This window comes from Salmo trutta, chromosome 2 (assembly GCF_901001165.1).
Source record: "Salmo trutta chromosome 2, fSalTru1.1, whole genome shotgun sequence".
Taxonomy (NCBI): Eukaryota; Metazoa; Chordata; class Actinopteri; order Salmoniformes; family Salmonidae; genus Salmo; species Salmo trutta.
Window position 1 is genome coordinate 39,735,604 of NC_042958.1, and position 9,550 is coordinate 39,745,153.

The window sequence follows — 9,550 nt, forward strand, 5'->3', positions numbered from 1 at the left end:
ACAGACATAACTAACAGACACTGAAACACAGATCGGTGGCAGCTAGTAGGCCGGCGACGACGACCGCCGTGCGCCGCTTGACCGAGGAGAGGCGCCACCTTCTGTGGATGTTGTGACAGTAATGGTGTAATGGTGTATTGATATGGTGTAATGATATAATGATGTAATGGTGTAATGATTTGGTATAATGGCATGGTGTAATGGTATAACGGTGTGGTGTAATGGTGTAATTGTACGGTGTTATGGTATAATGGTATGGTGTGACAAACCATACCATACACAAAACACAAAACAGGTGCAATCACAAAACAGACATAACTAACAGACACTGAAACACAGATCGATGGCAGCTAGTAGGCCGGCGACGACGACCGCCGAGCGCCGCTCGACCGAGGAGAGGCGCCACCTTCTGTGGATGTTGTGACAGTACCCCTCCCCTGACGCGCGGGTCCCGCAGCGCGCCGACACCGGCCTCGGGGACGACCCGGAGGGCGAGGCGCTGGGCGATCCGGGCGGAGGTTGTGGAAATTCCGCAACATGGCTGGATCCAGAATGTCCCTCGCCGGGACCCAGCACCTCTCCTCCGGACCGTACCCCTCCCAGTCCACGAGGTACTGTAGGCCCCCCACCCGACGTCGGGAGTCCAAGATGGCCCGGACTGTGTACGCCGGGGCCCCTCCGATGTCCAGGGGGGGCGGGGGGACCTCCCGCACCTCAGCGTCCTGCAGCGGACCAGCTACCACCGGCCTGAGGAGAGACACATGAAACGAGGGGTTAATACGGTAATATGTAGGAAGTTGTAACCTATAACACACCTCGTTTATTCTCCTCAGGACTTTGAATGGCCCCACAAATCGCGGACCCAGCTTCCGGCAGGGCAGGCGGAGGGGCAGGTTCCGGGTCGAGAGCCAGACTCTATCCCCTGGGTTAAACACCGGGGCCTCACTGCGGTGGCGGTCAGCGCTCTCCTTGTGTCGTTCTCCAGCCTTCTTTATACACTCCTGGACCGCATTCCAGGTCTCCCTAGAGCGCTTGACCCATTCCTCCACCGCAGGAGCCTCTGTCTGGCTCTGTTGCCATGGCACCAGGACCGGCTGATACCCCAACACGACCTGGAAGGATGACAGGTTAGTAGAGGAGTGGCGCTGAGAGTTCTGGGCCATCTCGGCCCAGGGTACGAACCGCGCCCACTCCCCTGGCCGGTCCTGGCAATATGACCGCAGAAACCTGCCCACATCCTGGTTAATGCGCTCTACCTGCCCATTACTCTCGGGGTGGAAACCCGAGGTCAGGCTGACCGAGACCCCCAGCCTCTCCATAAACGACTTCCACACCCTGGACGTGAACTGGGGACCCCGATCAGATACGATGTCCTCGGGCACCCCGTAGTGCCGGAAGACGTGGGTGAATAGGGCCTCCGCGGTCTGTAGGGCCGTAGGAAGACCGGGCAACGGAAGCAGACGGCAGGACTTCGAGAACCGATCCACAACAACCAGGATCGTAGTATTTCCCTGAGATGGCGGGAGATCCGTAAGGAAATCCACCGAGAGGTGAGACCATGGTCGCTGTGGAACGGGGAGGGGCAGTAATTTCCCTCGAGGCAGGTGCCTAGGAGCCTTGCACTGGGCGCACACCGAACAGGAAGAGACATAGTGTCTTACATCCTCTACCAAGGTGGGCCACCAGTACTTCCCCCTCAGGCCTCGCACTGTCCGTTCCACCCCAGGGTGACCCGAGGAGGGTAGAGTGTGGGCCCATCGGATCAAGCGATCGCGAACACCCAGCGGAACGAACTTCCGACCCGCGGGACATTGAGGTGGAGTGGGTTTGAACCGACCCGCCCGCTCGATGTCCGCATCCACCTCCCACACCACCGGTGCCACCAGACAGGAAGCAGGGAGTATGGGAGTGGGATCGATGGTCCGCTCCTCGGTGTCGTAGAGACGTGACAGTGCGTTGGCCTTCCGGTTCCGAGAACCCGGAATGTACGAAAGGGTGAACTGAAACCTCATAAAGAACATGGCCCACCTGGCTTGACGAGGATTAAGTCTCCTCGCTGCCCGGATGTACTCCAGGTTACGGTGGTCGGTCCAGATGAGAAAAGGGTGACGTGCCCCCTCAAGCCAATGTCTCCACACTGTCAAAGCCTTGACCACAGCTAACAACTCCCTGTCCCCCACATCATAGTTGCGCTCCGCCGGGCTCAGCTTCTTAGAAAAGAATGCGCAGGGGCGGAGCTTCGGAGGAGCGCCCGAACGCTGCGAAAGCACAGCTCCCACCCCAGCCTCGGACGCGTCCACCTCCACTATGAATGGCAAAGAGGGATCCGGATGCGCCAGCACCGGAGCATTGGTAAACAGAACCTTCAGACGACGGAATGCTCTGTCCGCCTCTGCCGACCACCGCAATTGCACCGGACCCCCCTTCATCAGTGAGGTAATGGGAGCTGCCACCTGGCCAAAACCCCGGATAAACCTCCGGTAATAATTGGCGAACCCCAAGAACCGCTGCACCTCCTTTACAGTGGTAGGGGTCGGCCAATTACGCACAGCCGTAACGCGGTCATCTTCCATCACCACCCCTGTGGTGGAAATGCGATATCCCAGAAAAGAAACGGCTTGTTGGAAGAACTCACATTTCTCAGCCTTGACGTATAGGTCATGCTCCAGCAGCCGCCCAAGCACTTTACGCACCAGAGCCACATGCGCGGCGCGAGTGGCGGAGTAGATCAGGATGTCATCGATGTACACCACCACCCCCTGCCCAAGCATGTCCCTGAGAACCTCGTCCACAAAGGATTGGAAGACAGCGGGAGCATTCTTTAACCCATACGGCATGACGAGGTACTCATAATGGCCAGATGTGGTACTAAATGCGGTCTTCCACTCGTCTCCATCTCGGATACGCACCAGGTTATACGCGCTCCTGAGATCTAGTTTGGTGAAAAAGCGCGCCCCGTGAAATGACTCCACGGCCGTAGCAATGAGAGGTAGTGGGTAACTGAACCCCACTGTGATAGAATTTAGACCTCTATAATCAATGCACGGGCGCAGGCCTCCCCCCTTCTTCTTCACAAAAAAGAAACTCGAGGAGACGGGTGATTTAGATGGCCGAATGTATCCCTGTCTCAAGGATTCAGTGACGTATGTCTCCATAGCCACTGTCTCCTCCTGCGACAGAGGATACACGTGACTTTTAGGAAGGGCCGCGCCAGCCTGGAGGTTTATCACACAATCCCCCTGTCGATGGGGTGGTAATTGAGTCGCCTTCGTTTTACTGAAGGCGATAGCCAAATCGGCATATTCAGAGGGGATGTGTACAGTGGAGACTTGGTCTGGACTCTCCACCGTGGTTGCACCGATGGAAACTCCTATACACCTACCTGAGCACTCCCTCGACCACCCCTTAAGAGCCCTCTGCCCCCATGAAATCTGAGGATTGTGAGAGGCTAGCCAGGGAAGTCCCAGCACCACCGGAAATGCCGGGGAATCAATAAGAAACAGGCTGATACGTTCCTCATGACCCCCCTGCGTTACCATGACCAGTGGCACTGTTACCTCCCTCACTTGGCCAGACCCTAGTGGTCGACTATCTAAAGCGTGCACGGAGAAGGGTTGGTCCAGTTTAACCAGGGGAATCCCTAACTTATCAGCAACACTTCGGTCCATAAAACTCCCAGCTGCGCCTGATGGACAAATCAATCAACTGGTCCAGAGTGGTGGTATGGTCCCGGCAAGCCAGCTCCCGGCGGACGTCCTCACGTAGACTACACCTGTAGTGGTTAATCAGGGCCCGCTCATTCCACCCCGATCTGGCGGCTAGAGTCCGGAACTCCAGAGCAAAGTCCTGAGCACTCCTCGTCTCCTGCCTCAGATGAAATAATCGCTCGCCCGCCGCCTTGCCCTCCGGGGGATGATCGAATACCGCCCGGAAGCGGCGAGCGAACTCTGGGTAGTTGTCCTTCACTGAGTCTGGGCCCTCCAAGACGGCGTTGGCCCATTCCAGGGCTCTACCCGTGAGGCACGAGACGAGGACGCTCACCCTCTCTTCATCGGAGGGATAGGGCCGGACGGTCGCCAGGTACAGGTCCAACTGGAGCAAAAACCCCTTGCACCCAGCGGCCGTCCCATCGAACTCCCTGGGAGCCATGATCCGTATCCCGCTTGTACTGGGTTCGGTTGGATTCGGTAGGGGCGCAGGGTGATGACTTGGTCCTGGTGGGGGTGATGGAGCGACTCGCTCCCAGCTCTCCAATCGGGTCAGCACCTGGTCCATGGCCGTGCCCAGTCGCTGGAGGAGGCGGGCATGTTGGGAGACTTGTTCCTCCATTGAAAATGTTTCTGTCCCTGCTGACTCCATAAATTGGTGCGGGATTCTGTCACGAGCGGAATGAACCGTTTAAGGAGTGAGTCAAGCGCAGGAGACTGAGGTCCGTTGGAACAAACTTAATTTAATAATCCAATGGCAAGATCCATATATGGCTGAGAGCATAACAGTCAAAAATGACTTAAACGAAGCTCCGCTCAAAAGGCAGACGGGGCGCAGCCCGGCAATCCTAATGCCTATACAATAAAAGTAACACCACACGTAACAAAGAACAATCCCGCACGAATCCTAGCTAAACCCAGACAGACTAAATACCCCCCACTAATGACAAACACAAAACAGGTGCAATCACAAAACAGACATAACTAACAGACACTGAAACACAGATCGGTGGCAGCTAGTAGGCCGGCGACGACGACCGCCGTGCGCCGCTCGACCGAGGAGAGGCGCCACCTTCTGTGGATGTTGTGACAGTAATGGTGTAATGGTGTATTGATATGGTGTAATGATATAATGATGTAATGGTGTAATGATTTGGTATAATGGCATGGTGTAATGGTATAACGGTGTGGTGTAATGGTGTAATTGTACGGTGTAATGGTATAATGGTATGGTGTAATGGTATGGTGTAATGATTTGGTGTAATGGTATAATGGTATGGTGTAATAATGTAATGATATGGTGTAATGGTATAACGGTGTGGTGTAATGGTGTAATTGTACGGTGTAATGGTATAATGGTATGGTGTAATGGTGTAATGTAATGATATGGTGTAATGGTATAACAGTATGGTGTAATGGTGTAATGTTATAATGGTATGGTGTAATGGTGTAATTGTATGGTGTAATGGTGTAATTGTACAGTGTAATGGTGAAATGGTATGGTATAATGGTGTGGTGTAATGGTATAATGGTATGCTGTAATGGTGTAATAGTATGGTGAAATGGTGTGATGGTGTAAAATATGGTTCTAATGGTATGGTTCAGTGGTATAATGTTAATGTGTATTGAAATGGTGTAACGGTATGGTGTAATGGTGTAACGGTATGGTGTAATGGTATAATGGTTTAATGGTATGGTTTAATGTTTATGTACGGTGTAATGGTATAATGGTATAGTTTAATGGTGTGGTGTAATGGTGTAATGGAATGGTACGGTGTAATGGTATAATGGTATGGTTTAATGGTGTAGCTGTATGGTGTATAGGTTTAATGGCATAACATATGGTGTAATGTAATGGTATGCTGTAATGGTATAATGGTGTGGTGTAATGGTATGGTGTATTGGTGTGATGTAATGGTGTGGTGTAATGGTGTAATGGTATGGCTTAATGGTGTAATGGTGTGGTGTAATGGTATGGTGTAATGGTGTAATGGTATGGTGTAATGGAATGGTATGGTGTAATGGTATAATGGTATGGTTTAAGGGTGTAACGGTATGGTGTATAGGTTTAATGGCATAACGTATGGTGTAATGGTGTAATGGTATGGTGTAATGGAATGGTGTAATGGTGTGGTGTAATGGTATGGTGTAATGGTATGGTGTAATGGTGTAATGGTATGGTGTAATGGTGTAATGGTGGGGTGTAATGGTATAGTGTAATGGTGTAATGGTGTAATGGTATGGTGTTATGGTATGGTGTAATGGTGTAATGGTATGGTGTAATGGTGCAATGTAATGGTGTAATGGTATGGTGTAATGGTATGGTGTAATGGTGTAATGGTGTAATGGTATGGTGTAATGGTATAGTATAATTGTATAAGGGTCTCTTTTCTCAATCACTACCTAGCCAACCTCTCTTCCTTCCTTTCCTTTTTGTGTCTTGGCTCTCCACTCCCTTATTAACCCTGGGAAGAATACAGGAAACCCATATACACTACAGCTGGCTGAGTGCTGCCTGATTGTAGAAGCGAATGTCCCCTTTTTAAGTTGGTTAGATAAAAGTCACGTAGCTACTCGTCTGATAAGCCAAGAACAACATGGTGTGTTTGTGATTTTACAGCTATTTGTGAACCCATACCTTTCGCCAAGTGAGTGATACGAGACCGTTAGCCTCCATCTGAAATGGCATCCATTTCAGACAAAACCTGAATGCTGAGTGTTGATCTCCTCCTCAGGAGCAGGAGGACCAGGAGGTGTTACTGCAGGTTGAGGTTAGGGTTTGGGTCAGGGGTTAGAGGTCAGTGTTAATATGATATGTTCTCTCTCTCTCTCTACCAGGAGAAGGAGGACAAGGTGTTGCTGCAGGTAGAGGTGCAGCACCTGAGACAAGACAACATGAGACTACAGGAGGAGAGTCAGACATCAGCCGCTCAACTCAGGAAGTTTACTGAATGGTTCTTCCACACTATCGACAAGAAACCCTGAAACTGTACTGGAGAACTAATGCCCCTGGGGAACAAGGAAACTTTACTACCCCAGGGGGCAACTGAACTCTGATGACTACTGCCATACTACTGCACTGAGAGATACCTACTGCCCAAGGAGCAATGGAACCCTTTACTGCCCTGTGGGGGCAACTAGACTTCTCGAATGCCACATGGACAGACAATTTCTACCCTGTGCTGTGTGGGAGAGCCTGTCTTGGGGAACCCCTTTGTCCCTTGGGGAACCCCTCTGTCCCTTGGGGATCCCCTCTGTCCCCTGGGGAACCCCTCTGTCCCCTGGGGAACCCCTCTGTCCTGGGGAACCCCTCTGTTCCCTGGGGAACCCCTCCTGTCCTGGGGGACCCCTCTGTCCTGGGGAACCCCTCTGTTCCCTGGGGAACCCCTCCTGTCCTGGGGGACCCCTCTGTCCTGGGGAACCCCTCTGTCCTGGGGAACCCCTCTGTGCCCTGGGGAACCCCTCTGTGGCCTGGGGAACCACTCCTGTCCTAAGGGGACCCTTCCTGTCCTGGGGGACCCCTCTGTCCTGGGGAACCCCTCTGTTCCCTGGGGGACCCCTCTGTCCTGGGGGACCCCTCTGTCCTGGGGAACCCCTCTGTCCTGGGGAACCCCTCTGTCCGGGGGAACCCCTCTGTCCGGGGGAACGCCTCTGTGTCCTGGGGGACCCCTCTGTCCGGGGGAACCCCTCTGTGTCCTGGGGGACCCCTCTGTCCTGGGGAACCCCTCTGTCCTGGGGAACCCCTCAAGAGGAATCAACTTAATGTCTGCTAATCTGCACCAGGAGGCACCATGAGGAATCAACTTAATGTCTGCTCCTTTATCTGCACCACGAGGCACCAAGAGGAATCAACTTAATGTCTGCTATCTGCACCAACCATGTGGCAGACCTGGACTGTAAAGGCACAGTGGGATAAAAAAAAAAATGAAAATGAATGTAGCTCAACTGACCTGAGAAGTATTTTTTACTGTCTGTTTCCTCAACGTTCCTAAAGTCACAAACACTTAGAAGCCGACCTGATGTTTGATCCAAACTCTTTGATTTTTAATACTTTTGTTTCATCTTTATGTTCTTCACTGTTGTAATATAGAATCACATAGGGGGGCAGTAGGTTTGATGTTAAAAGGTGCTCTCCTCCTCTCACGTGTTGTCGCTGTCGGATGAAAACTTCTTATCTCCACAACAGAACATTTTCAGGAAATGGGAAAAACTGCCATATTTTCCCATTAACAATTAACGAAACCTCCAAAGTTTAAAACATGTATAATTTTTCTTGTCCTAGAGTCATGAAGTGTTCAGAGTACATTGCGGGGAGTTACTGCTTTCAATTTCTGTAAACAAATAAAAATAAATACTAAATACTAAACGGTAAAATTGCAAAAATTGAGTTAGAAGGTTTTCATTCGACAGCATTTCTAAAAACCTATCTATCGCTAGTCTGTTTATATGCCGCTGTCACCACGTCTTAGCAATAACAAAGTAGTTGTTATTATAAAAGTGTGTTTTTAAAAGTTAGCAGCACAAATGTAAGCAGTTCCTGTGGGGAGAATGACGGTTGTATTTGACATGTATTGATATCCTACAAGAGACTGTGCCTGTCGGTCTATATAGGTGTAGAATAGTATGGGTCCTTTCTCTTTGCTTTCGTTGTTACTACTCTTAAACACATGCCTTGTCCATGGATCGCTCAGTTGATACACAAACCTGGGCTGCATACCACAAGGCACACTATTCCCTACATAGTGTGCTACTTTTGGTCAAGATTAGGTCAAAAGTAGTGCACTACAAACTAGGAATAGGGTGCCATTTGTGATGCAGATCCGTAATGCGTTATAATCACAGTAGCAATCTGGGCCCATAGGGCTCTGGTCTAAAGTAGTGCACTATATAGGGTGCCATGTAGGATACAGCCAATCACACTCACAATGTCAAAATGTCTTTCTCTGTACATAAGCTCCTTGACTGAAGTGTCTTGTTGTATTTCTAATTTATTGAAACTGATTTCACCTGAAGTTGATTATTTGATTAATTAAGCATCATATATAGCTTTTCCTTTTTCAGCAATACATTTGGAAAAAGCTCTGTTTATGTTGTAAAGTATGTGTGAAGCTTAATTTACAGGGCAGAATTATATTAAAATATACAAATGATTATTCTTGTTGACCTTGTCCCAGAACTCTGGTCTAAAAGTAGTGCACTAAATAGGGAATAGGGTGCCATTTGGGACACATTCATGTTTGTTTTGATTTGGAGATGATTCCAACGTTTGGATGCTGCTAGATGATACGTCTGTTGGTTTGTTGCTTTTACAACAATGTCTTTCTACATTTAACTGGTTCAGCTCACATGAGACATGATAGGTTGCTTTGGTTTTCTAAATAAATGTAGTATGAAAATAACAAATGACTTTTCCTATGGTGTTTTAGCTCGCAGAACAGGGACCATAACATGGACTAGACCACTGGCTGCAATGGAGAAACTGGGGTCTTTGTTGTGGCTTTTCTGACCTGAACTCACACAGCTGTTGAAGCAAAACATGTCCGTCTGGTAAAGGTCTTATATGTACAGTGTTACTATAGCATACCCTACTGTATTGACAGTGGTAGTAGTGGTAGTAGTATGTTACTGTAGTATACCCTACTCTATTGACAGTGGTAGTAGTATGTTACTGTAGTATAACCTACTCTACTGACTATGGTAGTAGTATAATACAGTAGAAAAATAAGTCTATATACAATGTGAGCAAATGAGGTGAAATAAGGGAGGTAAAGGCAAAAAAGGTCATGGTATACCCTACTCTATTGGCAGTGGTAGTAGTGGTAGTGGTATGTTACTATACTATA

The 9,550-nt window shown here is 49.7% G+C and overlaps 1 protein-coding gene across 1 annotated transcript in view; it reads left to right on the forward strand.

Moving 5' to 3' along the window:
• LOC115163089 (signal-induced proliferation-associated 1-like protein 2) overlaps positions 1 to 9,103 on the forward strand; it is a gene marked incomplete in the record, with an annotated part of 359,029 nt that extends 349,926 nt beyond the window's left edge. Inside the window, 1 exon segment of the mRNA XM_029714698.1 lies at positions 6,546 to 9,103. Within this exon segment, the coding sequence (XP_029570558.1) occupies positions 6,546 to 6,692 (147 nt within the window).
• Positions 9,104 to 9,550: the final 447 nt, after the last annotated feature.